General features: G+C 37.5%; 1 protein-coding gene and 1 long non-coding RNA gene across 4 annotated transcripts; both read left to right on the top strand.

Annotated features, from left to right (window-relative positions):
• Positions 1 to 363: 363 nt before the first annotated feature.
• On the top strand, positions 364 to 5,810 carry LOC103711929. Of its 3 annotated transcripts, XR_003386607.2 has the most exons (5): positions 364 to 746; positions 1,434 to 1,509; positions 1,751 to 2,035; positions 4,820 to 5,100; positions 5,230 to 5,810. It is a non-coding gene; the product is annotated as an uncharacterized LOC103711929 (long non-coding RNA). The 3 variants fall into 3 exon arrangements; XR_604863.4 differs by having other exon boundaries at positions 366 to 1,509; XR_003386608.2 differs by lacking the exon at positions 1,434 to 1,509 and having other exon boundaries at positions 367 to 746.
• Positions 5,811 to 13,202: 7,392 nt separating this feature from the next.
• On the top strand, positions 13,203 to 17,529 carry LOC103711928 (oryzain alpha chain-like). Its single transcript, XM_008798248.4, has 5 exons — positions 13,203 to 13,780; positions 14,098 to 14,333; positions 14,435 to 14,575; positions 16,087 to 16,536; positions 17,093 to 17,529. Exons 1-5 carry the CDS (start codon positions 13,306 to 13,308, stop codon positions 17,189 to 17,191), a joined length of 1,401 nt encoding a protein of 466 aa, XP_008796470.2. The 5' UTR covers positions 13,203 to 13,305; the 3' UTR covers positions 17,192 to 17,529.
• Positions 17,530 to 18,608: the final 1,079 nt, after the last annotated feature.

Here is an 18,608-nt window from a genome sequence, read left to right as displayed (position 1 = left end):
TTTGGGTCATCAATACTCTCCTCATATGTGAAATTATATGAATAGCTTCCAAAATTGTTATTTAAATGTATAACCTTATAAGCTTTTTTTTATATTTTTATATTAAATATATTTTGTTATTTTAATTTTAAACTACTAACTTTTTAACGGCATATGTATATATACAAAAAAAAATATACATACAAAATAAATATTTTATAAAAATATACATATAAATATCAATTTTCAAAAAATATTTACTTAAATTTCAATATTTAAAGGATATATATACAATAATCTCTTGCAATTATAACTATGATTTGTTCTGCTCCTTTCTTTTTATGAAGCAGTGTGGCTTTTGAGTGCCATGTTTTCTTTTTGTTTAGGGTCTGTTTAGGGGGGGAGGCCTTCTATTACCTCTTCTCTCTTCTCTTGCTCTTGGTCTTTTAGTATACTAGTATAATAAAAAAAATATATATTTATATATTTGTTAATGTATAAGTTAGGGACTATTCAAAAATAATTAATTTTTAATTAATTTTTGGTTTGGATGCATGATAATTAATTTTTATTAAAAAAAAAAGAGATCGGCAACCAAGTTCATCCGTGCCCCAAGTTTTCGTCCATCCGTCCTCCGACCGTCACCCTCCACCGACGGCCGTCCGGCAAGTCTCCACCCCCGAGCACTAAACGTCAGCTGCCCCAGTGTCGCAGCAATGGCTTGGATTGTCTTGGATTTTTTGGGAATTTTGAAGCTCCCATTCGAGGTAATTTTCGAGATGACGGCTTTGGGAATTTTTATCTTTGCTTCGGGGGGTTCTTATGAATCTTCTTTTGCCTGAAAAAAGTTCTCTTTGTCGTTGAATGTGTGGTCAGAACCCCTCCTTTTTTATTGCATTCTACTAGGAAATTTGAATTTGATTGGAAAGGACATCTCCATGAACGGTGTGAAGGGAAAGATCGGATTTTGATGTTAATTTTTGGTTTGGTTTTATTTTTATCAGGATTCAACAAACCTCAACTTCTATTCCTGTTAAATTCCCAACATTGGAGTATTATCCGTTGAAATTTATAGTTCTTATGATCTATTTTATTGTACTCCTTTCATAGTGTTGAAACTTCGGTTAATTTAGCTGCAGGAACTAATTTGAGGAGTTTCCTGGTTCGGAAGTATGTTTTTTTGGGATCATAATAGTCATTCATCTTCTATGTAAATTTTTTATATGATTTTCTGAAGTTCTATCGATGTAGGTATAATTTGATTACTATTTACTCAATTCAATAGTGCAGCGCTCATCGATCCTGATTCTGTACTTGATGTGATGCTCAAATATCTCATTGGATATGGAATATCTTCTGGAGTGAAAGGATCAATTGCATCACATATCACAAGTTTTTTGGAACCTTTTGATTTTGAAATATCTAATTCTGTGAATATCATTGTGAATCTGCAGTGAACATAGGAAAACTTAAAAAATCAGAGGGAGGATTTGCCCATATCATCACTGCAATTTTGAACTCTAACACAAGGTGAAGACCTTTTTTTATGATTCATATATAGTCCGCTGCATCCCTAAAGTTTAGGATATAAGAACAATCATGTTCAGTTTAGTAGCTATATATGGACTGGCATATTTAATCTGTTTCAGAAGAAAACAGGGTAGAGTGTGTTGATGTTGAACATTATTCGAATAGTTGGCCTCAAGGTTGAGAACTGTCCTACTATTTTTGCTTATGTTTATTGTTTTGCTGCATGGTTCCACTATTGCAGAGTCTGAGAAGGAAATCATCCAGAGGTCAAGGACAGCTCCTCATAGGAACTTAATGCAGTTATAGATGGAACTAGCACAGAGATTGGATTTGATATCTCCATGGCTAGGTTTCAAGGGTTTGGTGAAAGGAATGTTACTACTAGCAGAGCTTCAGTTTCCACAGTTGCATGGCTTACTCTTGCAATGGTTTGGCTGCTGGACTGATGTTGGCTGCAAGCTTTGACCTAGTGCAAGAAGGACAGATCTGACAGTGGAAACTGGATTGTCATTTGGGAACTAAGAAGGTATCTGATCTTGTGCTTTCCTTCCTGCTTTTCTTCTTGCACTACTAAATGATATCACATAGTTTTCCTTATATTTTCCATGATTCTGTTGTGCCTTTTTAATGTAATCGCTTGTATTTTACCTAATTTGGTCACTATCTTTATTTCCTTTTTGTCTCATCATACTTGATTCATAAATTGTTAACCTAGATCATCATAAGCAGTATACCTAGATCATCATAAGCAGTATACCTAGCTCAACCAGTTCGTTTTGACTCCTTAATTATTTTAAGTATATTATAATGACTTCTATGTTATTTTTCAGCATCACTGATGTAGACTTCTTTTGTTTTGTCACCTTTTTGTACTGTTCTTTCCATCACTAGCCTTCTTTGTAGCTTACATCTAGATTTCTCTGGAACTTATTTTGCAACATTTTTATGCCATGCTTCCCCTTCTAAATTCTCTCTCTCATCACTTCCCTTCTTGCTTCCATGGACCAACTTCCAAGTGATATCACTGTGCAATCTTTGCATGTGTAGCTCTCATTCATTATTTGAAGGAAAATTTTTTGACTGATTAAATCCACTCTCATAAGTCAATATATGTCTTCCTTTCGGAAATCTATGTTTACTATTATTGGACCATATGTTGATGCAAACTAAGAATCAGATCCATTTTCTTGTAACATCCATACCCTTGTCCACACCGCACCTGTAGCTCAGTGGATAGAGCGTTTGTTTCCTAAGCAGAAAGTCATAGGTTCGGCCCCTACTTGGTACGATATTTTACTTTTGGGCCTTATCACAATAGTGAGGTTGGCCTTTTTTTTTATATCCATATCCTTGTCCACCATATCTTTGCACATATTTTGCTACCACATTCTTTGACATATTCACCATCTATAAGCATCTATTATACTTTGTTATACCTTTGGTTTAATGCATCCATTTTCTTTGAATAATATCTTTATTTTGCTCCTGCCTATCTCAATTCTTCTACCAGCTTAATAGTAATGATTTATTCTTATCATTTGAATCTTCGGCTATCCATTGTTGTATATAAGTTTGTATTTATCTAACTCCTTATATTTGTCTCCTTGTTGTTTTGCTTCTTGTATCAAGTAATATGACTCTCCCATAATTGTAGTTGTTAGATTGCTAACATTCTTGTCAAAATACCACCATTCCTAGTGGTAAATCAAACCTGCTTCTCGTGCAACTATTTTTCTCCCACACCCTTGTATTGTTGGATGTAGCATTGCTTTTCGTGTCTCTACAATTTGATGTTGTTATGACAGACCATTTAAGATATATGGTGTTCTCTGTTCCTTTTGCTTTGTGTAGTCTTCTTGATAGTTATGTAGTTGGCTGTGCTCATGCGAGAGCAGTGTGAGCAGCCGTTGTACCAAAAAAAGAAAGAAAAAGAAGATATATGGTGTGTTAGCATTAGTTAGACTTACATGTGACCATTAATTTTTGTTTCATAACTTGAGAAACTTATGACAACGGAATCAAACTTTTCAGTTTTTCTTGTTGGGACTTGAGATCCATAGGATTATGCTAAAAATAAACATGAATAAAAGAATATGCTAAATAAGCAAAGAAGATCTGAAAATATCTGCTCATTATGCTTGAAGGGCATGACTGTAAATATTCATCTTATTGGATTAGATGTCTTCAACATTGCATAGCTGAACAATTATTGGATTTTTTGTTACTCAGTGTTGATGATCATTAAGCTTAATATCCTTTATCTTATCATAACTAGTATGCTTGCATCACATAACAAGAATTAAATTCTCATGTCAAATATGTCTTATTAGTTTCTGACTAGGATGGAATTACAATCTCTTGAGGAAAGGAAATTAAAATTATGCCTCTAAATATTATTGTTGTTGTGCCACTCTATTCCTGTCAATGTTGATGCTTTCAACTTGTCATAAACAACAAGAAGTTCTTAGTGGACTGATGGTTCCACTTTGTCCATGAGGCCAGCTTCTGTTATCTTATTGTTATTACTATGATGTACATACTTGTTAGAAGATGAATGGGAAAGATATAGTCAACCAAAAAAAGTGTAGGTTGAAAAATCTTTGCCAGCATGTACCTTGATGATTTTTTGTTCAGAAGGTCCACTAATGATACGTGTCAAAGGACTAACATTTAACAGGTCCTTGAAACTTTATATAACTTAAGTATGTTAGAAGGGGGAAAAGTAAGACTCTTTTGCTTTCTTCCATCTCAAAAGGGTTCTCTAAATCAATCAATTTAAGTGGAGAACAAATGGTTGACTTAAAAAGGGTAACATTGGTGCTCAACTTTAGTATGTTTCTGAGTATTGCTGCACTTCTAAGCCTTCCGAGTACATCTAAACCTGCAGAAAACTCAGTTAATGAAACAAGCATGGGGAGCACTAACTTATGACAAGATTAAGATAACACAAATTTGCCTGATTCAAAAAGTTCTATACATTCTGGGAAGTAGGTAATGTGCATGGAATGTCTCATAAAATAACATAGTTACATCTTAGGTGGAACTCCTTTGTCAAGCATATCATGAAGCTTCCATTTCAGTAAGTTGCCAGTTGCCTTGCATGCACTAATTACATGCGGTTATGTTCTTTTCAAAGTGCCTGTCATTTGTCATCATGTTTTCAAGCCAGTGTTACCTACATCACATTTGTTAGGATTTGGACCTCTGTTGTTATAGTACATTATTTTCTCAAGGCAAGCTCTCTATTTGCTGTTAGATCTGGATTGTATATTGATATTTGTGATAAATAATAACATTTCTTTCTCTGCAGTCTCTTGAACAATATGGGGAAGAATGTTAGACATAAAAGGTGCTGATGCAACTAAAGGTATACTTGTCATTGGAATAATGAACCTTCACCTTTTTAAGGATGGTTCAGGTGTTAGGGTATCCTTTGCTGGTTCAAAAGGGCTTTCTCAAGGTCTTCTGGTTACTTTAGCAATACCCATGCACAATATACCTGAAGGTTTAGCTCTCAGCATGGTTCTAGCTTAGCGAGGGGTCTCTCCTCACAATGCGATGTTGTGAACTTTCATTAAATCATTGCCCCAGGTAAATTTTTTGTGGTTTAGCCGTTTAGGTTATGATATGACCTCCATCTATGCATAAAAATATAAATGTTGACCAGATGTCTGAGATCAGGCATTTATGCTATTTTAACTTCTGAATGGTTCAAACCAGGACTTCTCCCATTGAGGTGCTATGGAGATGGATGCCAAAAGACTGAGATGTGATTTCATTTTATTTGGCGATCATATTTATGCATGCAGCAAGCTTTTTGTGAATTTGGTGGGACTGCTGCATGACCTCTGTCTGACAAGCTGGAGACTTTCCAATTTCAAGCCAAGCGATGCTATTCTTTCTTCCTTTCTGGAGAATATGGTGGGAGGGCAACCATCTGAGTCGAACTTAGGAGCTAGACCGAGGAGTGGGGCACCAACCAGCTGATATTAGCTGGCTGATCTATTTTTTTGTCGATGCAATACTTGATACTTGACTGCATTGCCATGGTGTGAGATGGTGGTCAGACCCTTCTGGTTTTTTAATATCATCCTGCTGTGCAAATGGGGTTGGTGGAAATGACTCCTGGTCAATTTTTTGATTTTTGTTACCTTGTTTGATGATTGGGTAATTTTTTGAGCTCTTTCCTTCTTTTTTTTCTGAGAAGAAACCTCTTGCTTGTTTGATATGGCTTGGTTTGTCTCATGCAAAGTTGTTGGTTTTTTTTTTTCACTCTTTGATGGAATCTTCAGAAGTTCTTTATATGTTGCTCATGTGTTTGGTTGGGTGAATATTTGATATGACTTCGACCTGATTTAGATTGAGTTTTCTTTTGTTTCTTTTGGTGGGGGGTGGGGGGTGGGTTGGGGGTTGTAAAATGACCTACAAACTACCGTTGTAGTACAAAGACTTTTTCCACGCTATCAAGCTTTAACTTGTCATGGAGATTGTAGTGATGGAAGGGAGCATGAGTCAGATGGCTTGGCTCTGATGTGGTAGGGGTCTTTGGCCAAGGAGTATTACTAACTGTTCAAAGTATTACATGGCAAATTTAGTATTTCTTAACATGTTGGTTAATGTTGTTTTCTAATAAGAGATTCAAGTTGAATAAATTGAATGAAAATTTTCCCTCTCCAATTAGATCATATGATCTCATGGTCATCTAGATAAGACATTTGTTTACATGATAACACCTCTGCAAAGTAAGTTCTTAGATCAGAGTTGACAAATATACTAGACAAAAAAAAAAAGAAATTTTGGCTAATGAAAATTTACTAGTGGGGTCTTTGTCAAAAGTTTTTGGTTTGATTTATAGTGAATTATTATGATTGGAAATGTAACATCTTTTATTTTGAATCAATTACCGGAAGATTTGAATTGCATTCTATGACTTACGGACTGCTATCACAAATACAGGAAAAAAAAATATAGAATGGAGAATATGGACACATAATTGCATTACAGACTCCAAATTATTATACCTGACAGGAAATACATTACACCATAAGATCTATACTTCAGAATTCCTCGAAACAAATCTTACCCTCCTGAATCCTGATTGAATCAAATCACTTTCCTGTTGCAATTAAAATTCTTTTGGAAGTTGTTCGAAGTTATAGAATTTGCTGCAACATTTATTCAATTCAGAGGAGACATGAACAATGATCTACTCATATCCAACTTGACCTTCAGGTAAATGAATTTGCTTCGCTTCTAAATTTTAGAAAATGAATACAAAATCGAAGCCCAAAGTGCAGCTGCAATGGTTGTTTGGATACGTCGTCTGTCCTAGCCTCTCAAAGACTGAACTTTCTCTCTCGCTCTCGCTCTCTCTCTCTCTCTCTCTCTCGTACACAAATGTTACTTTGCATTTGTCTCCTTCTCGATGACTGTAGACTTTATGTTTCCAAACTATTATACCAATCCCTTTCTTTCATAGTCTAGAAACAAGAAAACCACTATGACTGGTAGTGCATGGCCATGTACCTGTGGGGTAAGCCTAGGGGTATCTTTTCCATGCACATGAAAGGTTATGTCATACCTGTGGATACAAGTAAATTAGTCTAATGTTCAAAAATTGATGGGATACTTGAAGAGCAAATTGTCAAGCCAATATCGCATGCTTTTGGCGTGCACTCATGGCGCCCTTCGGTCCGATGGTCAGATTTGGCTTCGTTAGAGGCACATACTCTAAGGGCTCGTTTGGTTCGCGGGAAAAGAAGAGGGGAAAGTGTGGTCAACGGGAAAGTAATGAGATGCCTCTTGTTTGGTTGGAGTTTTCAAAGGAGAGAGAAGGGAAAGTTATATTCCCATGGGAATGTGATTCCCACATTTCATGGGAAAGTCTTTCCCATGAGAATCATGGGAAAGACTTTCCCATGAGGCGGGAATCACTCCATTTTTACTTTTTCCCAAAAAATCCTTTCAGCATTAAAGAAGCATTAAAGAGGCATTAAAAACCTAATTTTTATTAAGGGCATAATAGGAATTATATATAACTTTCCTAGGAAAGTGGATGGCCAACCAAACATAAGCACCTTGGAAATTTGTCACTTTCCCATGGTCAACCAAACATGCCAAAAGTACTTTCCTAGGCATCCTCTTCCTAGGAATTTATTTCCCAGGAATCATATTCCTAGGAAGGAAAATGCTTCCCGCAAACCAAACGAGCCCTAAGGTTAGCTACTCCAACACGTCTCCACAGCCGAGCTTTTTTCTCTCTTAGCTCGTCTAGGACTAGTTTGGTTTGTAGAAAAAATTTTGTTCACTGAAATGTTTTATCTAAAATGTTGATATCTGAATATATGATCCCTAAAAATGTATCACATATTTAGTTGATCAAGAAAAAATAGTAAATGTTATACCAAAAAATTTTATTTTTTTAAAAACATCTTATATTTGGTTAAGCTGAAAAAATTATGTAAAATATCTGTTATATTTGTAATAAAGAGAAAAATTTTACTCCATTCTATCTAAAAGCTTAAAAATATATTAGAAAAAAAATTATTCTAATTTTTTAGTGATAAATTTTTTATTTTTATGAAATGTGAGAACCTTATTTTTTTAAAAAATACTTTTTTATCCCTCATTTTATAACACTAACTAAATATAAGATATTTTTAACTTTTTTTATTTTATATATTTTTTTTCTGCTTTTCCTAGGAACCAAACAAGTCCTCAAAGTTACAAACTGTTGCCGAGCCACACATTGCCCCACATTATCTCGGAACTAAATATCCGGTGGAAAACCCCGCCACCACCACCATAGCAATCATAAATAACAGAGTAATACGTAAGTATATTTTCTTAGCTAACAAAATAATAATTCTCAAAAGAAAAATTTTTTTTTGAAGCAGGTGAACAGTAAAATAACATATGAGCATTGTAGTGAGATAATTGTTGAACAATGACTGATGTAAAAAGTTTTTTATGTATTTTTATAACATAACAAACACTTTTTAAACTATTATAACTGCTGTTGAAAACCTTTTTCAGGTCATCCTCCAAGCCTTCCATATGAACAAACCCAACTTGTGGGGCTCCAAACTGCAGCATGGCAGGAAAGCATTTAAAGCTCATCAAAAGTTAAACCGATCTCCTCTTGATTTGGACGTGGGTTGTTGGAGGGATGAAAACAAGTTCAGGAGAAAATGGCCAAAATAACTTGGGGACGAAAGCTAAGGGGTTGTTGTGGTCCCTTGGCCGTTCTGTACGTAAGCCTGTCCTCCGGAGAACCCTAATACAAGTGGAGATACCTCTTGCAAATGGTGGGCTACGGGTCATGGTATCTATATGACGTAGTAGTAGATTCAGAACCCATATAAAACTTATATAATAAAATTGTAAGAATTTTTATTATTGGATTGTAAGAATCTTTCTCACTTTTGGCTTTGTAAATTTTTTATGGCAAATGGGTCATGGCATCTAAAGGGGAGGAGAGAAACATTAATGGATTTAAAAGGTCTGGTTAATGGCAATGGGACACATTTTCTGACACTAGTACATTGATTCATAAAATATCTAAATGGAGGGAGCCCACGACTCTTGGGAAATGATTGCCTTGCTGTCCCTATCGTATATTGTTGATGGGTGACATAGAGTTGCATCACATCAATTAATATTATATATTTTTATAGAATTATTATTATTAACACGATCAAGATTAGGACTGCCGGATCGAATCGAAGTCACCCATAGTCGCGTCACATCAATTAATATTATATATTTTTATAGAAATATTATTATGAAGACGATCAAGATTAGGACCGCAAATAGGTCGGATCGGATCGGATCGGATCCTGAGTGACCCCGATTCGATCCGATTTTTTGTTCGAATTCTAATTTTAGACCCAGAGCAGATCCGGTTGAAAATCAGATCGGATCAGGTCGGATTCATGCCTACAAATTTTGACTTAACAGGTCATTCGGTCGGATCGGTTTGCATCCGGGTCGAGATTGGGTGGACCCGACCTGGCCCTATGAATTCTAAAATTCGGATCGGATCGGAGGATCGGATCACAGGTTAATCCGACCCATTTGCAGCCTTAATCGAGATCCATGTATTGCCGCCCTAGTTGGAGCTAAATTATATTTATTTTTAGCCAGGCATCCGATCGAATTTATTTAAAATTTGATATTTTTTCTTCTCAAATTCAACCTATGATTAGCCCTATTTTGAAAAATTTGCCTGCTATTAAGTCATCCACAACTTCAAGTGGATCGATGCATGATTAACATTCTTGCTGGTCGTATCATAAACTTGGATATGTAGTCTTAAAAAAAATGAGCATAGTTTCTTTGACGCGGTTGGCTGCATTTATGCATGATTAGTTTGAGTAGTCGATGTACCAAAAAAAACACAATATAAATTAAATATTTATTATTTTTATTAAAAAAAATTATTTTTTGAAAATTAAAAATTTATTAATAATAAATTACATAGCTGACTCATATATACTTTATTGCACTTTAATTGGCAACATGTGAAATTGTAGATCAAAAAGGAGCTTTAGGATGGCCACACGTAGCCAATCTCTCTTTTTCTTCTTTTTTATTCAGATTCCTACACCATGCGTGCTCATATCAACTACGGTCGAAAAGTTGCAACCCAGAAAAGTCTTGAAGCTTTTTGCTTTGGCAAAGGCAAAAACAGATCGCATCAATTAATCATCAATTGATCATGAACAATCATGTGGTGATAAAGTATGGTAGGCCTCATCTCGACTAAACCCCAGATGAAATGAACCAACTTTAGGAATGTTTCACAGGAATTTAAGCAATCTTACAAATGAACCCTTTAACACTTTATTTGTTGCTTTTTTTTCAATAATAAAAAATATAGTCTCCTTATAAAACTTTTCTTTGGTGCACAAAGGCTTTCATAGAATTTCTAGGAAAGACCTATATAATAAAAGAAGTCCATTAATTCAAATATATTATTGTTAGATCTAGAAGCACATGAGCCCTTTGAATGATCTCTCAGCTGTCACATAATTGGTACCTTTTAAATATTTAAAATTTTACAAAAGAGATTGATTCCCATGGAAGACAAAGTTCTGCAACGCTGCGAGGATTGTTTATTCTTATGCTTGTACTTTTTTTGTGAGATAAGAAGCTGGTTTATTATATTTTCTTTGGCTGCATCTTAGCTTAGGAAAGAAAGCAAATGAAATGCTAATAGATCCTTCAAAGATATCATTTGCAGTTTGAGGTTTTCAAAATAAAATAGTACCATAAACAATTATATCCACGATATAACATGTGCTAAAAACCTAAAATTATTGAATATTTTTGTAAGATAAGTATTATGATTTGGAAGCTTTCGTAATTTACAATAATTATAACCTAAAATCGATATGAGACAAAATGATATTGGGAGATATATTTGTGTGGTATGAGTGCCGAACAAGGACTTCGAATAATAATTTTGAAAATTATTTTATTATATAAAAAACTATTTTTTTATTTTTATTTTATTTTTATTTTTTGGTGCATAATAATTTTTATCTTTTATTGTGATCCGAGGAAGCATAAGTGGCCTCGCGAGGGGCCACACGGTACAGTTAAACCTGAGAACAGTATTCCTCCCCACTTGTGGGTGATCAGGATATCTTTGTCCGATCTCCATGTCACACAACGAATCTCCACCGTTTAAAAATTGGAGCCCCGGGACTTCAGAAGATCACAGCCGTCAAGATCTTTTGATGGTAGATTCTTTCGCATCACGTAAGTAACCGTGGTGGAGAGAATCGGTGAGTTCGGTGCGGAAGCTCCAAAGCATGACGTGGGCAGGTGGGGCCCACCGCCACGATCCCATGGGATCTCCTCTCTTGTTGCCTTAGGAGGGCCATGCCTTTTCGGGAGCCAATGGTTGAGCGCCACGTGCGGTACGCGATGGCCCCGGGAAGATTCCAGCTTTCAAGAATCCTGGGGAGGTAACCGTTGGGAATTATGGGTGGTAAAAAGGTAAACGATCGGAACACGTTAGTATCTCCCGAACAAAATTGTGTACACATAAAATATCTATGCGGGTGATGCATCTAAGCTCCAAGGGGACCGTTCGATCTGCTCTCATAAGCCAGGTTTTGAGGCCACACTGATGTCCTGAAAATATTTGAAAAAGAGATGCTTAATTGAAATAAAAAAGGTACCAGATGACTGTCCTATGCTATGGTTATGAATGAAATAATAATTTTTTTATACAACTGTGCTTCATACTAAACGTGCATAGGTACAATCAACAAAGTTAAAAAAAAGAAATTGGCGAAGAGAGGAAGAAACAAATGCTTAGTTTTCCTAAAAAATTTCTCCAAAATGGTGAGCCGCAAAGAAGATGACTTACTCAGCAGCAATGTTCGCCTCTCAATAGACATAAGTAATCCGAAAGAAGCTACAACTTTTCGATAGCTTGTATATGTCCTAGAGCAGCGACTGCGCGCCAACATCGCTGTACCAGTATCGAATCCACTCGATCATCATAGTCGAGTCCCCTTCAATGTGAAGGCAGCTGCACCCATATTGCATATTTTAGCTCTTGAAGATTAATATAAAATGAAATAAGCATAAAAATTGTCTTTCTTGATTGCTATAATAGAAACAGGTAAGCAACGATAGAATAGTAACATTGGTTACCAATATTTATTTCTAGATAGTTAAGAAATAAATCAGCTAATGCTCAAAATGCAATTAGGTTGCTTAACTGTTGTTACTATAGAAACTATTTTGCTTCTATACCTCTCGCTGTCCAGGTTCATTCTCTTCAGAAAGAGAATACTCTTTTTAATACCGAACAATCTAATTTTTATTATTTCCGAGAGATTTTTTATCATAAAGGTTATATTATTAGAATTTTTTGATAATTATGGATAAACATGGATTATCATAGCTAATTACAGAAAGAAAAATTTTTGAACAAAAATCTCACAACGTGGTACACTATATTCCAACAATATCTAATAAAGTTCTCTACATCTGCTTTTTATTAGCTTCATGAACATATTCATCTTTCTATCAACATTTCACTAGGAGTCGAAAACAATGAACCTATAATCTTTCAAAAGTCATATTCATGGCATAATTGCCATGTAACAAAATAACCAGTAGAAAATGATCAATGCTTAAAATTCTATCATTGATATGCAACCCAAGAGAAGTATCTTCCCAACAATTATAATCACCATTAGCTAAACCTTGTTCATGCATTCAACTCCCGCACACGCATTTTTATGCGTCCTCTCGGATTAGCCTCCTAAATTCCTTTTGACAAGTGAAGCTTCTGACCCCTTCCTACCGGCGCTTCGCCTTTCAGAGGGTTAGGTTTGATTGGCTAATCTGTCTCCACCTCTGGCTCTCTCACTCTCTCCTCCCCTTTCTCTCATCTTATCCTTTCTTCGCCATTTCTTCTCTCTCTCTCAATCAATCAAAAGAAAAAAAACTCCATTATTTCAAAAGTGTACAAAAAAAGCCCCAAGCTGTCAACCACCATTATTTATACGATAATAATTACTATTAAACGAAAAAAAATCACGCCTGCAGTCGTAATCCTCTGTATTATTATTGGTATTGTCATAATTAATTAATAAATTCCCCACCCCCCTTCCTCTATATAAACAGTGGAGCCACCCCCCCCCCCCCCCCCCCGGAAGAGGAAGAAAGAAATACGGGAAATTAGGAGACACCTTTTCTTCTTCTCCCAACCCCCAAAAATCCCATCTTTATCCCCACAGCTTCTCCCCCTCCCCATCCAAATCCAGCGCCATGGGTACCACTTCCTCTACCGTCTTCCTCCTCCTCCTCCTGGCCCTGGCCTCCACCGCCACCGTCTCCGCCGCCGGCATGTCCATCATGAGCTACGGCGAGAGGAGCGAGGAGGAGGTCCGCGGTCTCTACCAGGCCTGGAAAGCGCGGCGCGCGCGGTCCTACAACGCGCTTGACGAGGACGAGCGGCGCTTCGAGATCTTCCGCGACAACCTCCGCTACATCGACCAGCACAACGCCGCCGCCGATGCCGGAGAGTACTCCTTCCGCCTCGGCCTCACCCGCTTCGCGGATCTCACCAACGAGGAGTACCGCTCCACCTACCTCGGCGTCCGGACCGCCGGCTCCCGCCGCAGCCGGAACTCCACCGTCGACAGCAACCGGTACCGGTTCCGCTCCGGCGACGACCTGCCGGACTCCATCGATTGGAGGGACAAGGGCGCGGTCGCGGAGGTCAAAGACCAGGGCAGTTGCGGTCAGTATCTTCTTTCCTTTTTCTTAGCCCGGCAACATTATTACTATTTTACCCTCGCAGTTGACGGTTAGATAGCTCGATCCACCTTCTTCTATAGAAGGGTGTTTTGGTCCTTTGGTCCACCGGAAAGTCTTTCCGTCAGCTGATTCCGATCAGTCATAAGCTTGCCTACTCATGTTTTTAGATTCGATAATCTCTACTAAGCTGCTAACTGTGTATGAATGAGAATTTAAAGGGCAAAATTATCGTATCAGTGAAAGAAGTGAAGAAGAATTGGAGATCTGATGGTGTTTCTATGTTCTGTCATGGTGTTGCAGGGAGCTGCTGGGCTTTCTCGACGGTTGCAGCGGTGGAGGGGATCAACCAGATCGTGACCGGTGATCTGATATCGCTGTCGGAGCAAGAGCTGGTCGACTGCGACACCTACTATAACCAGGGCTGCAATGGCGGGCTCATGGATTACGCCTTCGAGTTCATCATCAACAACGGTGGGATTGATACCGAAGAGGACTACCCTTATACCGGCCAGGATGATACATGCGACCAGTACAGGGTAACTTGCCGATTCTTCTTCCCACATGTCAGCCATTCGGCCTGTGCTATTTCCTTCTTGGTAATAATTTTGATGGGGTGTTTTCTTTTACGGTGCTGCAGAAGAACGCGCATGTTGTTACGATCGATTCATACGAGGATGTTCCGATTAATGATGAGCAATCTCTGCAGAAAGCAGTAGCAAACCAACCTGTTAGTGTCGCTATTGAAGCTGGTGGCAGGGCATTCCAACTTTATCAATCCGTAAGGTTCTAAGCTTGCAACGTAACAATAAGTTGATGGATTTCAATAACGTTTTCTGTCATATAGTTTATCAAAAGCGATAATTTAGTTGTGAATTATGCCCCTTATATATGAATTGCTGCGTAGACCGTCCATGATGATGCTAGGGAAGAACTCTTGCGTGATTACAATTTAGTGCAATGGATGTGGCTTCTGAAAATAATCAATTCCTTGCCAGGATCATTGTAGCATTTTGATTTTAGCTTATTTAATATGATCCATTGCTTGCTGGAACAACCGTATGTAAAATTACCATATATTACATCACACGGATCCTTGAAATATAAGCATGGGTGGAATCTTCTTTACCTTTTTTTCTCTTCATGTTAGGCAGTTTATCATGTCAGTATCTTATCTGGAATTTGCGATGTGTCAGCTTTTCTGCAAGTATATTGGTCCATGCCTTTGCTGGTTGCTAACGTGATGCTTGTGGGTTTCAGCTGACATGTTTTACCCTCCTCTGTGTCCATAAGATTACTAACTACTAGCGATCGTTATTAATGATTTCTGAGTTGTCTGCTATATATTTCCATAGAGAATAATGGAGCAAAGAATTTCTTGTACATGAAAACCCTAATCATGTTAAAGTTCAACTAGATGTACGGGTACAACTTTGATCATTGATATATTCATCAACACCGATTTACAAATGCCCAATTATTAGGTAATTAAGTAGTATATTGGAATTGGTTTGTTTGTTTTTCTGAAAAAAATATAATGATAGTTAGGATTATAGAGGCATGCTGCCTAGTAATAGTAGGTGATTGGTCTAATATGGTGTATTCCGTCTTTGCTTTATGGCCTATAAACTTCAAAATTAACACTAGAGGCAGCAAATTTTGCATTTGGATTTTGCAGTTTGGTCAAAGGATCCTCTTGGAGCTATTTCTTATTTTAAGATGTATATTTTAGGCTTTCAGTATGCTGTAATAGGCTCTCTTTTCTTTTGGTGTGCGGTGTTGTGATTTGCACATTGTGGCTGCAGCTATCTGGCTGTTGCTTAATGGTCAAATTTGGCTGTCCATTCCATCCAAGCTTGCATTATAATCACATGGCATCTTGAACCTTAAGAAAGCCCAAACTTGTCCTTGAGCTTTTCATCGTCAACAAAGTTTTCTCATCAGCAAACAGAGACCCCATGCCTTTATGTTTTTCTTGCTAATGTATTCGTATTACTTGTAAGTTTAGCTTATCTAGAATTGGTCAAGAGTCATTATCTATATCAACAAGCTTATGTGATCCATTAGTGGATGCAGAACACCTTAGTACGGACTGATTGCATAATTATTTTGTACACTTAGTAGATCATGTCAAATTGTTTATTATAATGAGACATCTAAATTACATATAAGATGACATCTGAATTACATAAAAGACAACTGGATTATTGAACATACGATTCTCTGGTTGCTTGTTTGTGACTTAAAACGCATTTCTCCCCTAATCTTTTATTTATTTTCCTTTGAACTCAGGGAATATTCACCGGATACTGTGGGACTGAGCTGGATCATGGTGTAACTGCGGTAGGCTATGGCAGTGAGAATGGCCAGGGCTACTGGATCGTGAAGAACTCATGGGGCTCGGAGTGGGGAGAGTCTGGGTACATCAGGATGGAGCGCAATGTTAATGCAGCCACAGGCAAGTGTGGTATTGCAATGGAGGCATCATATCCCATAAAGAAGGGCCAGAACCCACCCAATCCTGGTCCATCACCTCCTTCCCCTGTGAAGCCTCCGACTGTTTGCGATAACTACTATTCCTGTCCGGAGAGCACGACATGCTGCTGTGTCTATGAATTTGGCAACTACTGCTTTGCATGGGGATGCTGCCCGCTTGAGGGTGCGACCTGCTGCGAAGACCACTATAGCTGCTGCCCTCAGGACTATCCCATTTGCAATGTTCAGGAAGGAACTTGCCTAGTGGTAACTCCCTACCTTTGGAAAACAAGTTTTCATGCTTTATACTCATCATGCATCCTAGCCTGAAATCACCCTCATCAGCAGAGTGAAATTTAAATCCCTTGCTGATAATTTGGATGATTTCTTGGCGAAATCATCTGAGGCCTGATCCACAGTCAGGCTGAGTGGAAAATAGGTGGAAATCAGCACAAAATTAGGCATGCCAATGGATTATAAAAGTAGCGCTAAATAGATCAGAGCTTCCCATTTCCATTCTTGCAGCCTCAATTCTTTATTTTCTTCTGGTTGACAACCACTACTAGACTGTCTGCTCATAATTTAATTTCCAGATAACCAACCAATTGGAAGTTATTCTTCACTGACAATAAATCCGTCCTTATTTTGAGAAATTACAACATATCGGTCCTATTTTGCATGCATGATACCTTTTTCCTGACTATTACATTGATACTGTGAAACTTTCAACCTTGATGCAAATCTATGTATATTTTTTTGTCGAGGCAGCCTTTTTCACACTGACCCTTGTTTTTCTAATAATCTCATTTGGTTTGACAAACAGAGCAAGAACAACCCACTGGGAGTCAAGGCCATGAAACGCACTCCTGCAAAGCCATATTGGGCTTACTCTGGCGCTGAAGGCAAGTGGAGCAGCGCTTGAGAAGTGCATTGGTTTAGCAGTGCTTGAGATGTGCATTTGTTTATTGTGCACGTACAAGCATGAAAGTGATGGAATTGGTGCTCAGCACTCGTAAGCTCGTCCCGAATTAAAGATAGCTGTTCCTGGCCTATTTGATGATAATCATAAGCTCTTGTAGATATATCTGTCAGTTGTCGGATTAATTAAAGGACATTTTTATAATAGTTTGCTTTTGTAATCGTGTAGATTAATTCAACTGGATTCACATGTAGTTTTAATTGGTTATATTGTTTCCGATCATCCTCTTTATGTTATTTATAGCATTCTATAGCATCTAATAAGAGCAAATTTAGCTCTCTCTTTTTTTGAGTTCTTTTGGAGCTGTTGAGAGTGCCATTGTTGTGCAGCTTGTTGCTGTGCACCAACTTTCAGGTCCGCTGGATATCATTGTCTACCCTGTTCTGGTTTATCCTGAGGTTCCCGGAAAAGGCATTTGCTTCCTAACAAATTTTATGTTTGTGGCGGGACCTTCCTTCTGGTTCTTATGAGGCGATAGATGATGACGGATAACCACCAAATTGTCGGCTTTGATCTTTGTATCACCATTTTCCTCAAAAAATAAATCTTTATATCATCAGTAATGGATGATTACCCAACAGAACAGGTTAGCAAGCAACATAAATTTAAAGGAAAATCTGATACAGGGGGAGGTTAAGAAGTTTTCAGGGAGAAGTATATCTAGACGTCTCATATGAATTTTGGTGCTTCTTCTGATGAAGCTTATTATGGAATGCACTTCTTCGAATCATTTGTCAGAACCATTCATTTACATGTTTATTTAACACCTACATGAGCACAAAGTTGTTCTTATTTGTTCTTAGACCAAAGCTTTGCTCACCAATGTTGCACATCATTTCTGCCAGAAGATTGCTTTTGCTAGCTACTTGTGTGGCAAAGTTAGAAGAGGTTTGCAGCCTTATTTTGGGCATGAAGGATGTGGGACACATGGAAACCTAATATTTGCCTTAAGATGAGTGTGGTAATAATTGGTGAAAGGTGGTCCAGAAGCTTTAGCCTTGAGCTGATATATTGCTTCTAGTTGAGAGAGAAAGGGACAAGAATCACTCACTACCTTATTTCAATAATTTTGGAATTTCATATTCAAAGTAAAAAAGGATGACCTATGCTATCCTGAAAGCCACTGGATTGTTTATTCCTGCAATTGCTTGCTATTCACTGAAGGGTACCTTAGAGTTGAATGGAATGGTTAAACTTTTTTGAGATCACAGGTCATCACAAGTTACATTTCTGATTGCTAGGATCATGTCATCATACTGCTTCTCTACATTGTGGGAACTCAAGATCACCCCGATATTGTTACTACAGAGGTTTTTTCACCAACCCAAAGTTTTCAAAATTCAAAATTACTTGAAACACT

This window comes from Phoenix dactylifera, chromosome 11, assembly GCF_009389715.1.
Source record: "Phoenix dactylifera cultivar Barhee BC4 chromosome 11, palm_55x_up_171113_PBpolish2nd_filt_p, whole genome shotgun sequence".
Lineage (NCBI taxonomy): Eukaryota > Viridiplantae > Streptophyta > Magnoliopsida > Arecales > Arecaceae > Phoenix > Phoenix dactylifera.
Note: the sequence above shows the minus strand (reverse complement) of the source record. Positions and strands in the feature narration are given on the sequence as shown.

What these genes read in the sequence shown, in the direction of transcription:
- LOC103711928 (XM_008798248.4), top strand. Translation starts at nt 13,306, where the DNA reads ATGGGTACCACTTCCTCTACCGTCTTCCTCCTCCTCCTCCTGGCCCTG. An exon ending in CATTCCAACTTTATCAATCC is followed by an intron (nt 14,576 to 16,086) that starts GTAAGGTTCTAA and finishes CTTTGAACTCAG; the next exon opens with GGAATATTCACCGGATACTG. An exon ending in AGGAAGGAACTTGCCTAGTG is followed by an intron (nt 16,537 to 17,092) that starts GTAACTCCCTAC and finishes TTTGACAAACAG; the next exon opens with AGCAAGAACAACCCACTGGG.